The sequence below is a fragment of the Eulemur rufifrons genome, chromosome 30, assembly GCF_041146395.1.
Source record: "Eulemur rufifrons isolate Redbay chromosome 30, OSU_ERuf_1, whole genome shotgun sequence".
Lineage (NCBI taxonomy): Eukaryota > Metazoa > Chordata > Mammalia > Primates > Lemuridae > Eulemur > Eulemur rufifrons.
In genome coordinates, this window is record NC_091012.1 from 128,761,431 (window position 1) to 128,784,495 (window position 23,065).

Consider the following 23,065-nt stretch of genomic DNA (forward strand, 5'->3'; position numbering starts at 1 on the left):
CTGCTCTCTCCCTGCCCACCCCACCTTTGACTATAAAAGTTAGGCCTCTGATACATCTATTTGTCAGCAAAGTTTGAGAATGCCTTTAAAAATAGATATGTTAGAGGGAGTATGTTGGATAGAAGGGAGAAATCTTGTTTATGCTCAACAAATAACTTATATTTAGAATCTTCCTTCAATTTTTCCTTTGAAATTCTGTATTCTCATTTCACTTGAATGACTCTGCATGGAGCATTTAAAAGTAGATCAAACAAAACTCTATAAATACGTTGAGTTCTTTTGGGCATTTTGCCAAAATCAGCCTTGCAGGGAAAAGCAATGTGCTTTATGTATTGGATTTTCTCCTCCGAAAATTCAGACTCCCTCCCCCAGAGAGCTAGCTGCAGGGGCTCTGGAAGTCAGGCCAGGGACGCCTTGGGGAGGTGTCCCCTGGTATGGCCTACTGTTTCTTGTCTCATTTGGATTGAGGGGCATGCCGAAAGGCCAAAATCAATGCCTGGGACCAGCCTGAGGAGAGGGGAAAAGCAGAGGGACCTTTAGAGACATCCCTGACTTTGTGTTTCAGTGTGATTCCTTTCTCTCACCCTGATGAGAAGGGAAGGCTGGTGAAAAGAAAATTGGTTCAGCGGGTATAAATAATTAACAAAGCTGCCTTTTAATAGATTCCTGAATGTAAAGCTAAATGCAAAAAAAGGGAGGGAGTTGGGTTGGGAGTAAGCCCTCTTGTAAAGTAGGTCTGATTTGGTATATGAGAGCAGTGGTTGCAATGCTGGGTCTATTGGGCTATGTGTCTCTTCTGTGTTGTGAGCCCAGGGTTCTCTGTGTGTGCTTGAATGCCTTCAGTGTGGAGCATGTATCTATGAGCAGTGAAATCAGAGCTCGTGAGTCCTTTCAGATGGCTGATTCACTCACCATTGCTATAAAATGGTTGAGGTGGAAGAGATTGAGTTCTTCATGCCTGTGACAACAAAATTACAGATGTGGCTTTTAAGGAAATATCAGATGACAGCATTAACAATGAAAATATCCATATGCAGCTCCTCTTTGCAGAAACTCAGTTTATTAAATGGATGGCCCCTTTCTGTATTATACTGGCAGTAGCAGCTTAATTTTTGGGGGGGCGGGGAGGGAGATCATATGTTAATTGACCGACCTCAAGACAGCTTTCAGTGACTTCTTTAAACAAGACACTTGACTCTGAAGTCTCTAGGGCTGGGGAGGGACTGGATCAGCAATTTTCTAGATATGTGGCACCTGGGTCCACATATTGATGGCGAGTGGGCATTTGTGATGAAATGGCATCATCATAACCATGATGAGACATATGTGGGTGTTGGTAAGTGAATTGAATTGGTTGGAAAGATGTTCTTGAGAGAACTGAGAGGTATCAGGGATGAAGGGATAGAGACAAACAGAAATTGATACTAACAGATAGGGAAAATTCAATGGAGGGAGGGCAGTGCTAGAGAAAAGTGATAATTGCTAGGGGAACCCAGAGAAGGGGCCCCCTTGGCTGCATGAGCATGTGTGCCTATGAGTGAGTGTGAGTGAGCAAGCTTGGAAGCTGGGCACCATGGGGTTCTTCCACCTGGAGGAAGATGGCTGACGGGGGGAGGAGTCAGGCCAGGGAAAATGACCTTGGCATTGTCACCAATGGGATAACATGGGCCTCCTCAGGGTTCTGTAACAGGATCTGGTGAGAATAATGACTAGTATGGGCTCCACACCTGTAGCTCTGGGCTCACCCCTCCTCCTGCCTTTGTGGACCAGCCACAGCCAGTGGTCATTAGTCATTGGGAGATCAGAACCGTTTGTCATTCAGCCCATGAAAGACATCTTTCTGCCTGATGTAATTGGCATTTATTTATTTGTGGAATAGGAATTCACTTTACTATTAAGGTCTTCAAAGCATGATCAGAAGGATAAGTTTCGTAATGCAAGATAATTATTTTAATAGGTGGCTGGATGTTAAAGAAAATGATTACAATGTATTATGTGCTCTTCGTAAAAACCAATTGATGTGTAGAAGCATTTAAATGAGTCTCTTCACGTGTCCCCTAGTCTGCCTCTCCAGAAGGATCATTGTTACTTTGGGGTATAGTCTTCCATAACCATTTTCTGTGCTTACACAGTGTGTTCATGTATACATGCTTTCTTTCTCTCATTCATTTAATCGTATTAGATCTCCATATATTAGTTGAATGTTGAATGGATTCATTTATTTATTAGTAAACATTTGTTGAGTACATACTCTATGCTAGGTTCTGGGTGATTAGGAGTAAGTAAATAGTCCATGGTGCTTAGAGTTATGGAATGTGTATGTGTGTATTTATAAAATTGGGATCATAGTATACATGTTACGTGATTTGGTCTTTTAAATTAGTGTATTATGGACACCTTCTCACACCAGTATACATAGAGTTACTTGTATTTAATGGCTGCTTGGATATAACATGACTTATGTAGCTCTTCCACTCTCAGTGGACATTCAGAATGCTTCATATGTAGATTTCTGTGCATATATACATTTGACATTTGCTATTAGAGACAATGCTGCCCTGAACATTCTTTTCTTATCTTGTCTTGTCTTTCTATCTGTCTGTCTGTCTTTCTTTGTTTCTTTCCTTCCTCCTCTTTCTTCTGCTTCTTTTTTTTTTTTTTTTTTTTTGGGAAGAAACAGGATTTCGGGTGTTGGGCAGATGTGGGGGGAGGGGAGGGGTGTATACATACGTAATGAGTGTGATGCGCATTGTCTAGGGGATGGACACATTTGAAGCTCTGATTGGGGGGGGCAAGGGCAATATACGTAACCTAAACTTTTGTACCCCCACAATATGCTTAAATAATAATAAAATAAATAGATATATATATATATTATCAAAGGACAAAAAACCAGAAATACCAATTACCAATAAGGATGGAAAGCAACAGGACCTCTCATTCATTGCTGGTGGGAATGCAAAATGCTACATCTAATTTGGAAGATAGTTTGGCAGTGTTTTAGAAAGCTAAACATACTCTTACCATATGATCTAGCAATCATGCTGCTAGGTATTTTCCCAACTGAGTTGAAAATTGATGTCCATACAAAAACCTTTTCATACTATTTTTAAAGAAGTTTTTGTTAATATTAAATTCTAAAAAGTTGGATCTTCTGTTTATTCAATTATTTGAAGATATACTATATTGATATACCATATTTATATCTTATCTGTCTACCATTGACTTTTGTCACACATATGGCTTATCAATATTTTAGTGGTTATTTTTCTTGAACAAAATTGCAGTTATACACTGTCATTAGCTACGTGTATCCTGACAATAATTTTAAAATACTCTTGCTTTCTTTCATACTTTGTATTGACAAAACTCAAATTTTTCATATAGTACCATGTAAGATCAAAGCTAGCCAGCCATGCTGTGGGCGGCTACTAAAGCATAGTTGGTATAGAAATTTACCCTCATTTATTTTTTTGCTGCTGCTGTTATTACTAATTATTTTAATTTTATATAACTCTAAAACCTTATAAAGGTGAAAAGAAGCATTTTTATTAGATGCATTAGAAAAATAGTAAAACAAACCATATCTCTCTTTTGACGAGCTCTATTTAATAATATTAAGACAGGGATCCCAAGCTCTGACCACCTAGTGATTATTATTTTCTAAAGAAATGAACCAGGTGGTGCATCTCAAGACCCTAATGTCTGTCCCAATCCTTGAATCCTTGATACCTCCAAGACCAAAGAGTTATAGTGAAAAAAAATGTTATCTTTAATGAGATTACTATTTAATTCACAAATATAATCCAGTGGGGTTTTTTTTACATTTTGGGAAAAAATGAGGAGAATAAGAAGAAAGGAAATTGTATTAATTCCTGAAGCACTGGAAAAGTTTAATACATTGTAATGTGGACTCAAATTCCAAAGTTGAATCCTCTGGTTTTTTTTAAATAAATAAGTAGCATAAATCTTTTTATTCATTCTCTCAATATTTAAAGTTAATATAGAGTCACAAATGCTAATATATATTGTCGCTTCCTTTAATGATATAAAATATGCCTTCTTATAATTATAAATAGAGAATAAAGTCTGAATTCTTTAACTTAAAAAAATAAAAATAAAATAAAATGTGGATATCTGGGGAAAAAAAAAAGATACAAGATCTCACTATGTTGCCTAACCTGACCTTGAACTCCTGGGCTTAAGCAATCCTTCCATCTCGGCCTCCTGAGTAGCTGAGAGTACAGGTGCACGCCACCATGCCCAGCTTGAACATTCTTATACATATATCTCTGCCTACTTAAATGTTTTCTGTCATTTAAGAGGACTAAATATGTGTAATTTCTTATGGATATGTAGCTCTGCTCTATCATTAAGTGGGGATAGTTGACAGCGGACCACAAATTTGTAAGAGGAAAGCAGTTAGGAATAGATCAATGTTGTTTAGTATTGCAGGTGCTTCAGAATACAGTGTTGGTAGAGAATGAGGTACCTTCAACACACTGGCAAGACTGCAGGGGCCACCATCTTTCTGTCCCTGTAGCTTCAATAATTCCTGATGGCATTGACTTTTAAGCACATGATGGGTGACCTGTTTGACACCATGTTGAAGCCTCAACTCTTTCCCTCCACCCTTCCTGTCCTTCTCCAGTGTCCCTCTGACTGTCTCTGGGAGTTTGAATTCCCAAAACCATGACCCGCAGACGGAATGTGGAATAGGTAGGTATTCATTAGTTCACTCATCCATTCATTTATCAAGAATGGATTGAGTGTCTACTCGAACAGACACTGAGCTAAGTACTGGGAATCAAGGACAAGAGAGGGTCGTTGGCCCCCAAAGAGGACAAAAGACACATCAACTGACAATGGCACTGTGTATGTCTGTGTTCATGTCTACGTATTGGCCCTTCCTTCCCTGGGTATGATTCCTTCCACTGTGTTTTTCAGACTGTGTCTTTCATTGCCGTCTGTTGGGCCGTCTCCTGCTTCCAGACTCTCTCCCCCATGTCATCCTGCACACTCCTTACACCAGGCATTTTTCCCTAGATCACTGTCTTCATCACACTTGTCCCACACTTTCCTGTCCAGAAAGTTTTCCTGTCCAGAAAACTCCTCTGGTTTCTCATTGCTTGTAAAATAAAGTCCTTATCCTTAGCCTGGCATCTAGAGTCCCCTGGAAACTCAATCCCAATCTGCCTTCCTGGTATTATCTTGAGTTCGTGGGAGAAGAGGACTGAAAACCATGTGTGCCCTGGACAGGTTATCTAGCCTTTCTGTGTTCATTTGTAAAGGTGGGGCCAGCACCTCAAGCCTTGATAGAGTTGGTGTGAGGACTTGAGGGAAGGCCCGCTACATGCTGAGCATGGTTCCTGGCACGAAGCAGGCACTTGATGTTCATTTCCTTCATTTCCAACAAGATTAAGGTGATTTTCCTTCTGTGACTTTTGACATTACCTTCCTCCCCCTACACCCCCACCTATGGCTCAGAGGGCCTAATAAATGGTTCTTTACTGGTTCTATGGGTTTCTCTTGTGTCCTAGTGACTTGGGAGAAAATGAGAGCTGGCATAGCTGTAACCCCTTGTCAGATGCCCTTTGCCTTTGCCTTTGAAGTAGCGGGCAAATGGATTTCCTGTTTTCTGTCATGCAAAGATGTTGATTATACATAGCCCTGTGAGAATCAAGCAGGATCATCTCTGGGGACCACACAGTGGTGGTTAATTAAATACTGTACATTTCTACTACAACAGTCCAGTTACAGCCAAAAGAGGTTTGTGAAGAAAGACTCATGAGGTCTTTTTTTTTTTTTTTTTTTTCCTTGCTGGAGTGTCCTCCTCTTCCTCTGGGTTGCATTATGTTGAAACAGGATGATGAGTGGACACAGAATGATGAGTGGAGATGTTTCCAGTAAAGGGTATGATGCAGGGTCCATAAGATCAGTCATTCCACTTTCTTTTCCCTTGCACCCACAATCTACTGGATGTCCCAAGTAAAATATGTGAATTTCCACATTTATTTAGCTCAGTTTTTATTGGTTTTTCCATCCTGAGATAGGAAACCTGGCTTCTTGCATAAACCATGGTTTCCAACTCAAGAACAGCTTCTTCAAGAAGCCAGCATACTGCTCTATAACGTGGAGAGTTGCTGCATCCCCCAGCAGTGTTGGCTAATGAATCATAGCACAGACCTCTGTCTTCTCCACCCTCCCACCCTTCAGGAACACATTTCCAGAGCTAGCAACTACTCAATGCAACTGTTTCAAAGGTCTGTGAAGTAAAATCACAGCACAGCAGCATTCACCTGGGCTATGTATTAAGATAATATTGTCAAATATTTAGAAGTCTGATTTTTCTCCTTGTGGGAAGAGACAATGTAGGACCTAAAATAACATGGTCCTGGAAAAGTCCCATTTACTTTTGCCCTGGTGCTCTTCTTTGGATGACAGATTTGTCGATATGTCTCTGGATGGTGGCTGCAGGTTAGAATAGCCTGGGGAGCTTTTAAAATTCAGATGTACAGGCTGTACCCCAGACCAATGACATTAGAAGAGGTAGGGCCCAGGCATCAGTATTTCTCCCTTTTTCCCCCTAAAATTTTTATTCCGAAAAATTTCAAATGTACAGAAAGTAAGTTACAAACATCAGGTTACTTCATTCCTAGATACTTCAGAATGTGTCTCCTAAGAACAAGGAAATTATGCTGTGTAACTGCAATAGAATTAACACACTTAGGAAATGTAACATTAATGTAATGTTATTATCTCGTATTAGTTCATAGTCAAATTTCCCCATTTCTCCCAATAATGTCCTTGATAGCCTTTAAAAAAAATCCAGAATCCAATTAAGGGTCATGCATTATATTTAGTTGTCATATCTCTTTACTATTTTTAAATCTAGGACAATTCTTTAACCTTTTAAAAATCTTGTGATACTGACTTAAAAAGAAATCTTTTTGTGCTTGGCTTATTTCACTTAACATAATAATCTCCAGTTCCAGTCATGTTGCTGCAAATGACAGGTTTTATTCTTTTTTTCTGGCTGAATAATATTCCATTGTGTATATATACCACATTTTCTTTATCCACTTATCTGCTGGTGGACATTTAGGTTGATTCCATATCTTTGCTATCATGAATGGTGCTACAGTGAACATAGGGAGCTAAAGAAAGTTGATCTCATGGAGGCAGAGAATAGAATGATAGTTACCAGAGGCTGGGAAGGGTGTGTGTGGAGAGGGGATGAAGAGAGGTTGGTTAATGGGTACAAACATACAGTTAGACAGAAGGAATAAGATCTAATGTTTGATAGCAGAGTGGGGTGACTATAATTAACAATGTATTGTATGTTTCAAAATAGCTAGAAGAGAGGACTTGAAATGTTCCCAACACATAGAAATGATAAATGCTGGAGGTGATGGATATCCTAAATACCCTAACTCTGTGGTCCCCATCCCTGGGCTGTGGACTGGTACCAGTCCATGGCCTGTTAGGAACTGGGCCGCGCAGCAGGAGGTGAGTAGCAGGCCAGTGAGCAAAGCTTTATCTGTATTTGCAGCTGCTCCCCATGTTTACATCACCGCGTAAGCTCTGCCTCCTGCCAGATCAGTGGCAGCATTAGATTCTCATGGGAGCATGAACCCTACTGTAAACTGTGCTTGCGAGGGATCTAGGTTGCGGCTTCTTATGAGAATCTAATGCCTGATGATCTGAGGTGGAGCTGAGGCAGTGATACGAGTGCTGGGGAGCGGCTGCAAATACAGATTATCATTAGCAGAGAGATTTGACAACACAATAAATATCATGCACTTGAATCATCCTGAAACCACCTCCCTTCCCCCCTCATCTATGGAAAAATTGTCTTCCATAAAATGGTCCCTGGTGCCAAAAAGGTTGGGGACCACTGCCCTGACTTGATCATTATACATTCCATGCATGTAACAAAATATCATATGTACTGCATAAAAACATACAAATATTATGTACCAATAAAAAATGAAAAAAAAAATCAGGTCAGTTTTTGTAGAGTGTCCCTCATTTTAGATCTGCGTGATTATTTCCTCATGATTGGATTTAGGCAAATGTTTGTGGCAGGAGTGTTCTGTAGGTAATGTTAAGTCCTTCTCGGTGTAGTCAATCAGGAGGCCATGATGTCAATTTGTCCTGTGGTTGGTGATCACTTGGGTAAAACTGTGTCTGCCAGCTTTCTCCATTCTAAGGGGACCCATTTTCCTTTTGTAATTAATAATTGTGGACAGATACTTTGAGAATCTGTTAATATCCTAGTCCCCAACAAGCTTTCACCCAGTGGTTTTTAGCAACCGTTGATTCTTGCCAGAATCAATTATTACTATGACAGTTATAAAATGATTGTCTATTCCTATCATTTTTGTATGTAATGGTTGACATTCTTTTGTAAAAATGAGCTTTCACTTCTCACCCCATAACTATCTATCTAATCCATCTATGTATGTATCTAGCTACCTATTGAACATATCAGTGTGGACTAATGAATTTTTTTGAAATGAATAAATTGTGATACACCCCTTAGTACATGCTTTATTGTCCCACATTTGGCCAGTGGAAGCCCTGTCTAGCTGACTCCTGTGTCCTTTTGAAATTATCCCCTCAATTGTTTGAGCACTTCATTAATTTTGGCACAACCAGATATTTCTGGCTCACCTCATACTTCCTTGCCCCAGCCCTGGAAGAAGCTATTTTTCTATGGAGACCTAGTTCTTCAGAGACCACCGTTTAGGAAGCCATCAGTAGTTTTACAGAAGTTCCCCCGGTGATTTTAACGTGCAGCTAAGGATGAGAACTACTGGATTCATCCTCCAGGAGGAGACCATCTGTTCCTACAAGACATTTTTTTCATCACCTGTACTTTGTGGTGCTGCTTTGTTGTTGAGGTTTTAGATTTTCATGAGTGTTATAGTACAGGAGACATGTTTAAATGCAGGCCCCTGACCCCAACTGCAGAGAGAGTTCAGTAGGTCTGCCCTGCATTTTAACATTCTGGCACACGTGGTCCCCAGGCCATGCCTGGAGAAAATGTCAGAAGTAACTAGGGAAACTGGGAATTAGGAAGTTCTTCTGATTTTCTTCTTTGACTTTTATCAGTGTTTTCTGTCTTCAAATATGACTTCAGGATATAGCCGTGTTCTCTAGGTATGTGGTAATAAAGATCCATTTGATTAAGTTAATGGATTCCTTGAAAATATCAAATGATTTAAACCCTCATAGTATTACTCTTATTCTGTCATGAGGGTTATGGGATGTAAAAAAAAAAAAAATAGACTGCCTGAGTGTTGACATTTTCAGTTGACCCAAAGACTTTTTTCATCTACTATGTGCTGTTATATTTTTGTGGACATTGAATGAATTGGCCTAGTAAAGTTTTCACATGCTGTAAGACTCTAGGATGAAGGTCTAATATATAGGTGTGTGTGCCGTGTCTGGGACTGGGTCATGGTGCATTTCTGCTATTTCCCTTGCAGAGAAGGTGAAGGTACCACATTGCCTCCCCATCCACTAGGTTTATTTTGTTAAAAGTGAGGCTATAGGCCCCAGTACCCAGCAGCTATGAGAAAAAGCTTCTGATCTGTGGTTTTTGCCTTCCTGGTTTCACCCATTAACCATGTACCGTGTTAGCCCAGTTACTCCTCTCTGCAGTCTCAAGACCCAGAGCTGAGATTTCTTACGAATTGTCAGATATGGGAGGCAGTGTCTCTGGTTTGAAATCCTAGGCTTCCCATTTACTGGCTATCAGACCTCAGGTAAAAAATACTCGATCTCCCTGTGTCTCCTCAGTCTCCTTGTCTGTTTAAAAAAAGGGGGGTCAGTAATGTACCCCAGAGGTTCAATGTGAGGATTAAATGGGGTAATACATATAAAGTGCTTAGCAGTTTGTGGTACATAGTAAGTGTTCAGTAAATGTTACTGTTATATTAAACAAAGTTGGTCACAAATAGAAGGTAGCTATGGGGGCTAGTGGGAGAGTTCAGGGTGTGCCATGTAGGTTATCAGATTGACTATTGCAGTATCACAGTGCTTGTGTTCAAGTAACACTTATTTTACTTAATACAGTGGGTTCCATGGCTGATATATTCTAAGACCCCCAGTAGGTGCCTGAAACCATGGATAGTACTGAACCTTATATATACTATGTCTTTTCCTATGCATACATACCTATGATAAAGTTTAATTTATAAGTTAGGCATAATAAGAGATTAATAACAATATCTAATAATAAAGTAGAACAATTATAATAATATACTGTAATAAAAGTTATGTGAATGTGGTCTCTCTCTCTCAAAATCTTATTGTACATCATTCTTCTTGTGATGATGGGAGAGGATACAATGCCTATGTGATAAGATGAAGTGAGGCAAATGATGTAGGCATTGTGACATAGCTTTAGGCTACTTTTGACCTCCTGATGATACATCAGGAGGAGGACCATCTGCTTCAGGTGATCCTGGATCATCAAGCCATGAAGATGTTGATGGTTGGATGTTAGGAGCAGATGATGTCAATGACCAATGGGCAGGTTGACGTCTACAACATCGAGACACTGGACAAAGGGATGATTCACATCCTGGGAGGACAGTGCAGGACAGCACAAGATTTTATCACACTACCCTGAACAATGCACAATTTGAAGCTTATGAACTGTTTATTTCTGGAATATTCCATTTAATACTTTTGGACCTCAGTTTACGATGGGTAACTGAAGACACAGAAGGTAAAACTGTGAATAAGTGGGTACTACTGTAAAAAGTGCTGAAACTGGAATTTATATAAGGAACTTCATGCCCAGTTCATCTGGGCATGAAGGTGGTAGCTCAGACTAATGGATTTCCAAACTCCAGGTATAAGCAAATCATACTTTTTTTTCCCTCCCGTTTATACCAGCTATTGAAAGGAGGTGGCATTGTTATCTACCTCCCTCTTTAAAGGTGGTCAAGACTCACTAGTAAAAATCGGTGAAATGCCAGGAGAGGAAAAAAAATGGCAAATGACATCCTTAAACTTAACTTTAAGATGAATGGATGTAACTGAAATGCAATTTCTCCCAACTTCAAGCATCCGTCTTGAACTGGGTTGTATGTTGGGTAGGACTGCAAACAAGTTAGAATCAGTGACATGCCAGAGTTGAGGCCTAGAAAAGCAGCATTCCAGGAGTTCAGGAGCTCTCTGTAATGAGCGAGCCAGGGTGAAGACCTAAGTGACACGAAGCAGTGTTGTAGGAAGCAGTTAAGTACAGATTGCACAGAGCTTGGCACGGGATGTGAATTGAATTGGTTCTTCTAGCACTGCAGAGAGAGCTCTGAACTCAGGCCAAGGAAATACTGCCACTTACTAGCTTGGTGACCTGGAGTAAGTCACTGAGCCCTGGATTCTGATTTAGAAGTGATCATGAGCTATCCCAATGTGCTGGGGGTGGGGGATAACTGTTTGTGCTGGGGTCAGACCATGTGATCTCTACAACCAGCCACCTCTGGGTCCCTCCCCTGTGCTCTCCATAGGGCTTACTTTTCTTGGTCTGTTGGCAGTGTGCTTTATAGGACTTTATGCTACCAAATGAGTAACCATCTTAGAGGATTTTAAGAAATGTTGATTAGCCTGGCAGAGAGAAAGTAGTGAATACATCATTCTTCTAATACCTGGCAGGCCTTTATGGAAGTCTGATGCAGAGCTTTGGTTCTAAAGAAATCTGATTATTCTGTTTCAGGTCCTGAATCCTTTGGATTAGTCTTTTCTCTAAGAATATATCACTCTCTCCTTTGGCATTTGTGCAGTGTTGGGTGAGAAGCTACTTTTTACAGAGGGTTTTTTTTTTTTGAAGATATGAATTTACATCTAACTAAAAGTTTTATGGCTTCAGCTAACACTAAGCCTTCAGATGTTGTTTTTAAGTCACTTTGGTGACTTCTGTGGTTGTGTTTGTTTTTCAGACATTTGTCATTTTACTAGTTTCATGTTCAGATTTGTGTCTGTAGAGTTTGCTTTTACCATAATATCTAGCAAATAAAAGCTCTTAAAGACTTATAGTAGAACTTCATCTTAAGGGGTGTCTATGAGGGCAGATGAGTGACAGGGACCAGGAGAGGGGTGCCAAGGTCGCATTGTCATCTAGACTTTCTTTGCTAGATTGAGAAATCTGTATCCTTTATGGCATAGAATACTTGATTTGCCTTTGGTCGTGTTGGATGCCATAGAGTAGCGATGGTGGTCTTTGCACTGGAATACCACTCCTCCTAAGCTCCTGCCTTGGAGAAGCAAGCTGGAGTAGGCCTGCTGTCCCAGGGAGACCCAGGCCCTCCTTGGGGTTGCACTACTCAGCCTGCTGACAGGCCGTTAGCACCTGGCATGAGAGCACTGCATTTGTTCCTAAGACCCAGAGGCTTGTGATTTTTCACAAAGGGGTGGAGAGTATTTGTGTAGTTGCCAAAGATGTGATTAGACAAGATATTGATTCTGAACTTCTGCCCTTTTCCCTCTGTTCAACTCTGTTCTTCCTTAGTGTGAGGTACAGGCAGAAAAAAATGGAACAGGGAGAACTAGGCCACTGGCTTTTGAAAAATATTGATCAGGGAGCACATCAGATGTAGTGCAGAGACCTTCCCCTGTGTATGATGTCACGCTGTGTGGGGCCTTAATGTGCCCTGTGATCACCCCTGCATGGACTTCCTTTCTCAGGGAAAAGATTAGAAAAGTAAAAGAATCCCTGTAGACAGTATCCAAAAATAATTTAAACATTTCTAAATGTATTTCTTTGAAGTCATTGATCCCTTTGGTTTTCTAGGCCATGTGGTGGCATGAAGGAATGGTGTGAGCCAGTCAGCCATGAGCAACAAACTTCTAGGCAATGTTAGTCTCACTTCCTCTCTCTCATCCACCTCTCCCTGGCTTGGGCCTCCATTGTGTGTGCGTGCACGTGTTCTCTGTCTCTCTCTCTCTCTCTCTCTCCCTCTCCCCCCTCCGCCCCCACTCCTTTTCCCAAATATGTGTTCTTTCCCCCCCAAAATGTACATCTCTGTGGTGTAGATGTGCCGTAGACAGTTGAATCTGTACTTGAACCAGCTCTAAGCCAAGGGCTCCCAGATGGGCCACCCTGGGTGAGTGAGATGGTGTAACCCTGAGTGTCCTCTGGCCAACTGAAGTGTGGCCCTGACTTCTATCTTGATTTGCCTGGGTTGGCTCTGTATAAGCAGCCAGGGATCCTGTTAACGGATCCCCTGGGACAGAGGGAAGAAGACAGAAGTGGATTTTTTAGACCCCGTGGGGTTTTGAAATGGTACCAAGAGCAGGCCGAAATCTAATCGGCCTTTGCTTATCAGGCCTGAGTTCCAGCATGTTGAAAGGGTGATGATTAGTAAGAAGAAGGCCAGGATACTTTATCTTTTCCTTTGCACATTTGGAAAAATTCCCTCTGCCTTGCTAGCATTAGAAGCAGACCGTTCTTTTTTCTCTATCCCATCACATCAGCTTCCATTAAAAATCAACAGCAGCAAATACAAAGCCCCATCCATGGAAAAGCGTTTAAGGCAACACTGTGCTCCAGTGCTTCAGGGGTGGGCTTTTTGCCTTCTGCACCAATGGATCGGTTTCTCATACCCATGCCTTTCTGACCCAGCAGCTTTTAAAAGACCAAGAAGCATTGCTCTGCTTTCTACTGCCTCTCTCTAAGAGATCAGGGCTGCTGTGCCTCTAGCCATGTCCCAGAGAGCATATTTGAGACAAGTCAGCTTAATTTGCCTGCATGCCTAGGAAGCCTCTCTTTAAAATCTTTATTTGGGAGAAGAGCTGTATCTAAATATTTTGCTTTTCCCACCCAGGTGAGCGACGGAGGCGCCGATGCCAGGTAGCTTTCAGCTACCTGCCCCAGAATGACGACGAGCTTGAGCTGAAAGTTGGTGACATCATAGAGGTGGTAGGAGAGGTAAGCGAGCCGACCGGGCAGCGTGGTGGCCTTGCGTGGGCTGTCAGACCCACCACTTGCCCACCCACGAGGAGCCCTTGCTAGAGACTCACAGGTTGTTTGGCCTTGACGTTAGAAATCATCTAGTTGAGTCTCCTCTCTGAGGAAATGGGCTCCCACAGAGGAATGCCCCCAAGCCAGTTAGATTCAAATGTGAGGCCATTTCTAACATTGTCTAACATAGCATACTAAGTACCTCTGAAATTCCGACCCACTGTCACCAATTTTCTCTTCTACCTTAATTGACAATAGACTCTGGGTACCAGAGTGACCCAGATCCATCTCTAGTGTATGGATTTGTTATTCATTGTGGGGGACACTGTGGATTCAGAGGGAAGAAAGAGAAGTGACATTTATTGGAAGACCTAGCATGTGGTAGGCATGACAAGGTTCTTTAAATGTTAGCCTGTTTACTCATTCCAACCACTTTATTGGGCTCAAGAGAGCCTGGAAGAGGCAGGGCTGAGGGCCAAGTTGGGTCTGTCTGGGTGGAGACCCTTGCTCTTTCTACTGCACCACATTCCCATGTTCCTGGTACTGGGACATTGGGATGGGCTTCTCAGGCTCTACTCCCTCGGGTCTGGGGATCCTGGGCTTTAGGTTTCAAACCTCATCATTCATTCTGATTCAACGTTTGTTTCTGTATATAGAAATACAGTTTTCCAGTTGTTTTTTGTTTCCTGAATACCCTTTGACTTTAAAGAAATCCAGAATTTATAGAAAAGGAAGCTAGAAGTTGAGGAGGACTTTAAGTGAACTATCATGTGGGTGGAAGTGTCGGGGCTGATGCTAGAAGCCAGATTTCCTAACTTTTGTACAAATCTAACGTGAGCATGTGTCAGAGTTTTATTTAACTCATTAAAGAGGGGATCTGTAAAATTGTAAGGCTGGCTCAAAGAGAATTGTGAAAGAGCAAAGTATTTATAATGACCGAAATAAAAAATACTTGATTAAGATCACTAAGTTAGATGCAAAACTACATAGTATCCTACAGGGCAGTAAAACTGAAGTCAAAATTTATTTTCATTGCTACTTGACAAGAATCATTTGTAGTGCTCTCAGTTTTCTACCAGTTAACATCCACACTAACAGAGTTGTAAACTAGCCTCATAAAGAGTAAATAGTGTGCCAAAAACAGGTGCATGTCCCTAGAAAAGCAATTAATGGGGTTCCCAGTGTGATGCTGGGAGGATATGCTAGAACCTTTTTTTTTTTTTTTTTTTTTTTTTTTTTTGAGGCAGAGTCTCACTCTGTTGCCCAGGCTAGAGTGAGTGCTGTGGCGTCAGCCTAGCTCACAGCAACCTCAAACTCCTGGGCTCAAGGGATCCTCCTGTCTCAGCCTCCCGAGTAGTTGGGACTACAGGCATGCACCACCATGCCTGACTAATTTTTTCTATATATATTTTTAGCTATCCATATAATTTCTTTCTATTTTTAGTAGAGATGGGGTCTCGCTCTTGCTCAGGCTGATCTCGAACTCCTGAGCTCAAATGATCCGCCCACCTCAGCCTCCCAGAGTGCTAGGATTACAGGCGTGAGCCACCACGCCCGGCCATGCTAGAACCTCTTTTGCCTACTTCTGAGTTTGAGATAATTTGTATTAATGTCATTCATCTTTTTTTCACCCCTTGTGTCAATCAGGGCACATGGGAGGCATTTACCAAAACTTGGGGGAGTAAAAAATGAACGAACGGCAGAGTAAAACATTTTATTCCAATAATACAAATTTCTTAAAATTAACCATGGAAGAGATTCCAGATGAAAAAATAAACATGTGACTAATAAAAAAATAGTTAAGATTTGAGTATGATTTGCAGCTAGTCCATCTAAAGAAAGAAAAACAAATAGAAAAAAATGCAATAATGACTAAGTTATGTAATATATGAAAATATATTAAGAAGCTACTATGACAATGATAAATGATAGATAAATTTGCCATAAGCACAAATCCCACAAGGGGAAAAAATCTTAACCATGAGAAAATGTTCCATATTGCTATTAATTAAAGAAATATAATACAAATTAAGACAATGGGTTTTTACTTATGAAAATCCTAAGAAAATATTTAGTGGTAAGACTGACAAAGCTTAGAATAACTGAATCTGTATATCTGTGTGATCCTCACATGAAGCTATTTAGGAAGGTATTTCAAGAGTTATCAAAATCTGAATAACGCTTTTTAACCCAGTGATCTCATTCCTAAGAATTTATCCATAGAAAATGGTTAACAAAAGAAAAAAATGTGAAACAGGTTAATTGCAGTAGTATTTGTGATAATGAAAAATAATCAAGGAAGGGAATTAAGTTGTATTATCCAGCCAGAAGATTGTAAGCCATTAAGATGTAAACAGAGAGGCTTTTAAATATGTATTTATTATGATACTTTACATTGTAATTATCTGTTATATTCCACTAAGCTGAGAGCTTTTCAATGGTGGGGACCTGGTTTTTATCTATCTTTATATTTGCGGTACCTGGAATAGTGCCTGAAACCTAATATGCAATTTAATAAATGCTTGCTGAATAAGTAAATGAATGAATGGAAATATGAAAACAGCTTTTTGCAAAATAAATGAATAGATCAGAACACAAAATTGCATATACTAGGATACAGCCGTGTAAAATATATCTATATGAATGTGATAAAAGACTTAAAAGGAAATAAGAATTGAAAATGGTTTGTTATGGAAGATGACTTTTCCTTTAATGCTGTAATAATGCATTAAGAAGAAATACAAATCAAGACTAGGAAAATGGTTGATACAGTTTTGAGAAATATTGCCCAGTTTCATCTGCCTGTTGGCTGCAGGGAAACGGAGTGTAGATTGCTAAAGGAGAGGAGTGATTGCAGAGCTATGTATATGGCAGCAGGCCTTCACCACCTGCAATACCAGTCTCTTTTCCATTCACTGCCAGCTAAATGCTGGGCTTCATTCTGCACTTACTTCATGTAGGGGAAAAAAAATAACCGTGTAGTCTATAATATTTTCCTACAGCGTAAAGGCTGGCCTTTAATCCAAATTTTAAAAACCATATCATCAAAAATTCCCTACTGTTCCAATTTACTTGTAATATTGTAGATATTCGGCCATTGCCACTGTATAATATAAAATCTGTCCTTTTGTCTTTACATTGTATAAATGCTAATGGTAGCTCTTCTGTAGCTCCACTGAAGATTAAAAACAATAAATAAAAACCTAAAATAAACAAAAAAACCTTTAAATCACAGGGACAAATTAAGGTAAAAACACAATAATAGCTTTGCAGTACTGTAGAAATCAATCTATTAATCTATAAAAATATATATACATACACAATATATTTTTATTGATTAATAGATTGATTCTACAGTTTGCAAAGCTGTATATGCACAAAAATGTGCACACTTTTTTTTTTGTTTTGCCCTGACAGACAACTCTTAGGATTTTTAATGTATGGACTGGTGTTTTGAAATAGTTGAATCAAGTAGAGAATCCTAAAAAACTGATATACATCTACCTTAATATCAAATTGTAGCTTCAAATGTCGAAATGTATATTTGTTCATCATTTATCAATACAACCTTATGCTACAGGGTGGAGGCTTTCTCCCTAAGTATGAGTTTGTTGGTTTGAGGTCCATCCTTTCTGCATCCATAGTGCATCCTTTGTGATCCCTGTTGGTTTCTTTAAAGTCCATTGATGACAACATAAGTGAGGCAATTGGAGTACATAATCCTTCTAAAGTTCTGCAGCCTCCCCACCCCCAATATTTTTTAGTTGTTTTGTCCATACCTAATTTAGCAGCAGTTTTTTAAAAAAAAAAAAAAAAACCCTTCAAATCAATGCCTTTATCCCTGCTCACCATTAACCTTCTCTTCACAGCTATATATTTTTGCACTATTGAACCAAACATGTGTTACCAGCAAGGAGCTTAAGCAGGTTTGGGCAGAAGCAACCCTGACCCTTGGGAGGGTGAACAGCTTGCTCATGTGGTGGGAGCAATGACCACCAGTCTGGAGGGCTCAGCCTGGTTTAGGGAAGGAAGGGAGAGCGTGGGGCGGTCCAGGCCTTGTGGAGTTGGCCAAATGAAGGTTGCTGAAGGAAGGGCTTCTCCTGCTTCTGCCTCCTGGCTTTGAGAGTGCTGGTTCTGCTGTGGGGAAAAACACCTATCATTGGGAACCTAAGGTAACTGGGCTGCCAATTTGAAAGGAAAATAAAAGGCTCTGATTTCCTGGATTGATATTTTAAAGAACTCATTATGAGTGCACACGTGGGTCATTTTTGTCCCGAGTGGAGAGGATAGATAAATGTAGGCCAAGTTCTAATTATAAGAACAGAGATGGCAGGTGGACAAGGTTACCAGGAGAAACAGCATTTGAAGGCCTCTGGAGTTTTGAAACTGACTTTCTGGCCTTTTTTTTTCTAAAGTACATTGAAGCCACTTTGTTTTTCTGTCTATGTTATCTAGAGCCTGGGAAAGGAGCTGCTTTTCCTCTTGTGTCAGATGAGCTTGGTGTTAACCAGTCTCTCAGTGATGACACAAGAGATGTTCAAAAGATTCTTGTTTTTATGTGTCCTTTATGGTTAGTTTTTGAGGTATTTCTCAGTGGTCCCCAGTCAGGCTGGCTGGAGACCAATGACATCAGTCTCTGTCTCTGTCTTAAAGCCTAACCTGGCTTTGTGGTTTGCAAAGATCATAACTTGCACTTTCAAAAAATGTCTGCATCTTCCTTCTTATGCCCATAGAAGGAGATTTGGTTCACTCAGCTAGAATTAAATAGGCCTTTGAAAGTATTCAAAACATTTTTAACTCAGTCAGACAACCTTTGTGGGTATGGATGGGCAGTTCATCTTCATTCTATTTTTGCCTATGAGAAGTTAAGTTCATTTAAAAGCTGATTAGTTAACAGATGATCAAAACATACTTAAATTCTTACCTGTTAAGATACTACCTTGCTTTAGAAGGGGTTGTATCCCTTTCCCAAAAAAAGATAATGTTAATATAAAAATCTGTTTATTAGAATTTGATAATCCAAGGAGCTCAGGGTGTCCTACAGTTATCTCTCCAAATAACTTTGGAGTGAACACTTCTGATTTGCTAATGCACAGAGATGGTAAAGCATTCATAATTAAGGAGAGGGAAGCCATGTTTAGAAGAGAAAGTGGTTAGATTTGAATCATCAGCATACAAAACAGGCCATAATCATATAAAATTAGCATATTTTTCAATTTAAATGTATTTATAATAAATTTGCATAGCTATGGGATTTATCAAATATTTCATTGCTTACACTCTGAGAGAAACTGTGTTTATGGAGATTCAGAGATTTATTGAGCAGAATCTATACCTTGAAACATGCTTGGTCTAGTCAGGGAGGGTAAGAGATACAGAGCTAAGCAGATAACTAATAACCCAAAATGTTATCAGAGTGGCAAATGATGGTATTGACAAATAAGGGAGGAATTTACAAACAGGACTGCTCATTGAGGGCGAAGAAGATGCTTCTTGGAATAGGTGAAAATTCAACTGAATACATGAAAGCTGAGCGGTATTGGGATTAATTCATCGATGAGCACAGCTTGTATTGTGTAAGGTGCTGGGTTAGGCTGGAGGAAGGAGGATGGAGTGTTAGGAGAGCCTTGCACTGAAGTAGGGGATGACTGTGAATGTCTGGGACAGGTGTGGGCTATGTGAAGCAGGTGCAGATGGATACAATGAAATGGGCTTGAGATCAAAGTTATGATGTTGCCCACGCTGAACTCTCAGAGCAACACCCTGTTTAAAGGTTCCTGACCGAGGAGTTTTCCCAGGTTAACATATCCCCGGATACTATTTTCTCACCTGGGAATAGTGACAGGAACAAAACTTGAGGGTCTTGATTCATCAGCAAGGTTACGTTGCTGGCTTGATTTACTGTTTGTTCATATTTTCAAACTGGAATGATAGCAAGGCCTTAGCATAGACTCACTTAGGAGTTTGGGGACCTGTAGAATAGCATGTGCTGTTTTGAAGGACAGGACTATCAAGCATTGCTGAAGGCTGTCTCCAGAAGTCCTACCAGAAACCCTTTCCACGCTGATGAGAATCTTGGGTGTTGCTCTGTCTTGTTGGGCAGTTTGCCTAAGTGTTAAATGGAAATCATGTGTGTTTCCTTATATCATTTCCTTCTCAGTTATTCTATAGATTTCTCTTTTGAGGGCCCCCTCTTATGTGGAATAGGCTTGTTCTCAGAAGAATGAGGAGAGGGAAGGAAAATCAACTTCCCCGTGTGTGTGGAATATTTGGGCCCAGCCAGAAAGAGATAATCGTACAATGAACTATAAAGGAATTGGGAGAGAATATTGGCCCAGCCAGGACCTATATAATGCTCATTTGCATTTGTCATAACCAGCTTTTCTTATCCTAAAATCAACAAGGATAGTTATTTAAAGCAATTAAAATAGGAAAATAATGTAGATGTTTATGCCTTTAGGAAGTGGCCTCCTTAAAAATATATATTTTCACTAATTCCACTGATAGAAGAAGATATCTTCCAGAAACGATTTATATATTTTTAGCTAAGTTAAATTATGTCTTAGCACATTTATATGATGTTCCAGAAGAGACAAAACTAATCCAAGGTGATAGAAATCAGATTAGTGATTGCTTAGAAGTGAATTAGCTAGGAAGGGGCCCAGGGAACTTTCTGGAGTGATGGAAATGCTGTATTGGTAGAGGTGTGTGTTACAACAGGCATTTGTCAAAACTGATCAACCTGTACTGTTAAGATCTATGCATTTATGTAAATTATACCTCAATTTAAAAAGTTTAAAAAATGATCTTAATATTTTTCTAGTGTTTCAAAAATTTTCAAAATACCTTCCTCTACCTTTCACAGGTAAGAGAAAGGACCAGTATTGAAATTCTCATTTAATTATTTCTGAAAAAAATTTGAGGAAAATGTTAGCAGTTTTAAGGTATGAGCCTTTCCTTAGAGTTTGATGTGTCAATTTTCTTTTATGGAAAGAATGGGGTAAAACAGCTCTTGAAACAATGAAGCTGACTTCATTTGCCTGTGTGCCCCTCCCTTCCCAGGCTTCCCTCAAGCCTCCCCCCCTACCTCCGGGAGCTTCTGACTAGGGTTTGGGTAACAAAGTGTTCACTGGATGAAAAAAGCTATAGCAGTCCTTAAACGGATTTTTCTCTCTTGGTACTTGTACCCTCAGGTAGACTTTTGACCTGGTAAATACACTGTTCCCCTTCTCAGTACAGTTGGCAGGTAAAACTTAATGGATGATAAATAGGGAGTGTCCTGAATAGCTAGGTACTCACAGGCACCACGTCCTCTCTTCAGTCAGACTTCTTTAGCACCTTACAAATGCAGATAAAGTTTGCAAGATGGAGTGGGGATGGGGATATTGAAATTCACCCACTTGTTTGCCCAACCTTCCAGGGCTAAGATCTAGAAACTATGTCCTTAGATCCTGAACCCACTTAGATGCTGTTGATTGCAAAGACATGGAATTTGCAGGACACTCAGATATGAAACCACTTCGCCAGTTTATTTCATCATTCTCAAGCACCACCAGGTGTAAGCTGCCCTGCTCCCAGCTCTGGGTCAAAGGCAGGGTTTGCTCTTGGGGCACAGCCATGGGCTTCAGAGTTGTCTAGGTTGGTCACAGAGGGACACAGGTGGGGTTTGTTCTCAGCCTAGAGCCAAAGCCTGCAGAAGACTGTTTATGAGTGGGAAGGGGGAGAAGGTAGGCATCTGCCCCCCCTTATTACTGTACTTTCCTTGGAGTGGAAATTATAAGCCTTTGATGGCATTCATAATCTCTACTTTATTACAAAGAGATTCATTCTTTCTCTCTTTAACCATAGAGACATAAACATAAGCAAGCTTGATTTCTAAACAGGGTGTGTATGGCTCTGTATATTCTTCTTTTTTGTTGCAGAAACTTCTTGAGGATGAGATCTTTATCTGCCGTGTTCACTAGTCTGTCCTGAGGTACTGGGGCAGTGCAGGATAGGTACTCATTAATTATTGGTGGAATTGGGAGGGCCACACAGACCTGGGTATGGCAGTCCCTAGTTAAGAACAGTGGCTAATATAGTTAGGGTCTCTTAGTCCCATTTGTTCTTCACAGGAAGGAAAAAATCCTTTTGTGGGGGGCAGGGAAGGAAATCAGGGTTCTGTAGGCCCCTATGGAGGATTTCCCCCAGTGATTTCCTTGTCTTTCATTCATTCATTCAATGTGTGAGGCATGGTGCTTTACTCTTAGAAGGAATGAATGAATGAGTGAATGAAATCACTCTGGGCTTCAGTGTCCACATATTTACGCAGGGAGTTGGTATAGTGTGAGGATAAGTATCATTTTTCTTGTATCTCCCCAGCCTCAACCTTGAGACCAAGGCAGCAGGCTGTAGAAAGTGCTCTGAATAGCTCCCACTAGTACTGGGGCCAACGAAGGGCCCCTGCCCACAGAGAAACCAGCATGTTGCCCGTGATGGGATATATGCCTCCCAGGTGATGCACAGTGGTTTTTTTGTCTGCCCCTCCCCTCACTGCATGGCTAATGATAGACCTCTGCCATTTTCCCATAGGCCACTCCTCTCAGACTGTGCTGTGACAGCGCTACAGGCATGTGGGGGTGTGGTGAGGTGAAGATAGCCCTGTTTTCTCAGCAGGCAGCCCACTGATCCTACACATCGGGAACGCTTACCTCAGAGATCTCAGGCTAGGGCTGCTTATTATGAGGAACAGGAACGTTTCAGATATTTTCAAACTGAATAGAATGGAACTGGCCCAGCTGTCCTGTACTGTCAGGGATTATGCCAGGGACTGCTCCTTTGTGGTTTGTGCCCTTGGTTTTCCCCTCCTGCCCTACGATTCCTGGGAGAAGGTCATTTTATGGTTTCTTATTCAGGACTAGCACGAAGGACACCATACTACAAGTCCTGTGACTAATGATACTCAGGCTTGTGGTGACTCTTCTTAACCATCTTAATCCTGTAAAAAGCTCCTTGAATGAATAATACATATCAGTGGAGTTGGCATAGAAACATTGAATGATTTCAGCAGAAATGCTGTTAAGTGCCATGATTTGGCATTGAATAGTCTTT

General features: G+C 40.5%; 1 protein-coding gene across 11 annotated transcripts in view; it reads left to right on the forward strand.

The window, feature by feature from the left end:
• Nucleotides 1–23,065, forward strand: part of SH3KBP1 (SH3 domain containing kinase binding protein 1) — a 312,915-nt gene that overhangs the window by 140,216 nt on the left and 149,634 nt on the right. For all 11 annotated transcript variants that reach the window (XM_069464019.1, XM_069464022.1, XM_069464020.1 and 8 more), the window contains one exon: nucleotides 13,839–13,942. In XM_069464019.1, coding sequence (XP_069320120.1) covers nucleotides 13,839–13,942 — 104 coding nt within the window. The remainder of the gene's footprint in view (nucleotides 1–13,838; nucleotides 13,943–23,065) is intronic.